Source organism: Entamoeba invadens, assembly GCF_000330505.1.
Source record: "Entamoeba invadens IP1 unplaced genomic scaffold scaff_1105074725787, whole genome shotgun sequence".
Lineage (NCBI taxonomy): Eukaryota > Evosea > Mastigamoebida > Endamoebidae > Entamoeba > Entamoeba invadens.
The window spans coordinates 1-1024 of record NW_004443587.1 but is presented as its reverse complement, the minus strand read 5'-3'; the positions used below and the strand labels follow the sequence as shown (position 1 = coordinate 1024).

Genomic DNA, 1024 nt, shown 5'->3' with positions numbered 1-1024 from the left:
ATTTAGACGATCGCTATCATGAGTCCCATCGTGTATCACTCTCAATCTAGACAAACTCGACTAGTAAATGTTTCAGCTCAAGTCACAGTGTACAATACCATTTCTATGGAGTACATTAAGAGAGTGCAAAAGTTGCTTTGCAACACTTCTATTGAAATTGTATGGAAACCCATGAAACCCATTTTGGTTCAGCACATCATACAAATTAAGTGACAGAAGTTCAAAGACAATACACAAATGTCCTTCTTGTACAAAGTGGTCCAACATTTTCACTGTATTTGATTCGGACTCAGTGTTATAAAAGTCGTTCAATATCGTAAGGACAGTGATTTCGAGCATCCCTTGCCTTAAGTATACCAATTGGTTCTTCAATATTTTAAGCGCAACTAATTGCTTGGTGTTCATATCAACACACCTGAAGACTTGGCCAAAAGACCCTCTACCAAGCATCCCAATAACTCGATAAGCGCTCTCCACTCTCATTGATGTTCTACAAATGAATAATTCTCATAAAAGTGTTTCAAACAAGTAAACAGCGACAAACGATTTCGAATAGAATGAGCCAAACATATCGTCAACAGTAACTATCAAATCGTAATTCTCGTTTTCCTTTCCCGTCGCTGGTGTTGATGGAAACGTCAGTACTCTCTTTGAGATGAATGTTGAAAAATTGATTGTATCGGAGCATTTGTTATACGTTGTCGAAAATTTTGTCGTTAAAAGTGATGTCAGAGACGGGGGTGGGACTTTAGATTTTTCAAGCTTCATGATGACGTTTGGGGTACTTTCGGAGATATTTTCATCCAGTGTTGTTGGTGGTGTAACGTTTCGCCAGAGCTTCAAGTGTTCTTTAGGCATTTTTGTTTGGTAATTCGAGTTGTGTGTATTTTTAGTTTGTCCATCAACTCAAATGGACAAATTCTCGAGTAATACTTTATTGAACCATTTTACTATTCATTATTACTTCTCTTCTCATTGATTTACTATTCTATTTCTTTCCTATTTGAGTGCGTCAAAAAATCCA

At 36.8% G+C, this 1024-nt stretch overlaps 1 protein-coding gene across 1 annotated transcript; it reads right to left on the bottom strand.

The window, feature by feature from the left end:
• Positions 1–72: 72 nt before the first annotated feature.
• Positions 73–858, bottom strand: EIN_121160 (hypothetical protein; the record flags this gene model as incomplete). Its single annotated transcript, XM_004259256.1, has 2 exons — positions 73–490; positions 545–858. The coding sequence occupies 2 exons, from the start codon at positions 856–858 to the stop codon at positions 73–75; spliced, it is 732 nt and encodes a 243-aa protein (XP_004259304.1).
• Positions 859–1024: the final 166 nt, after the last annotated feature.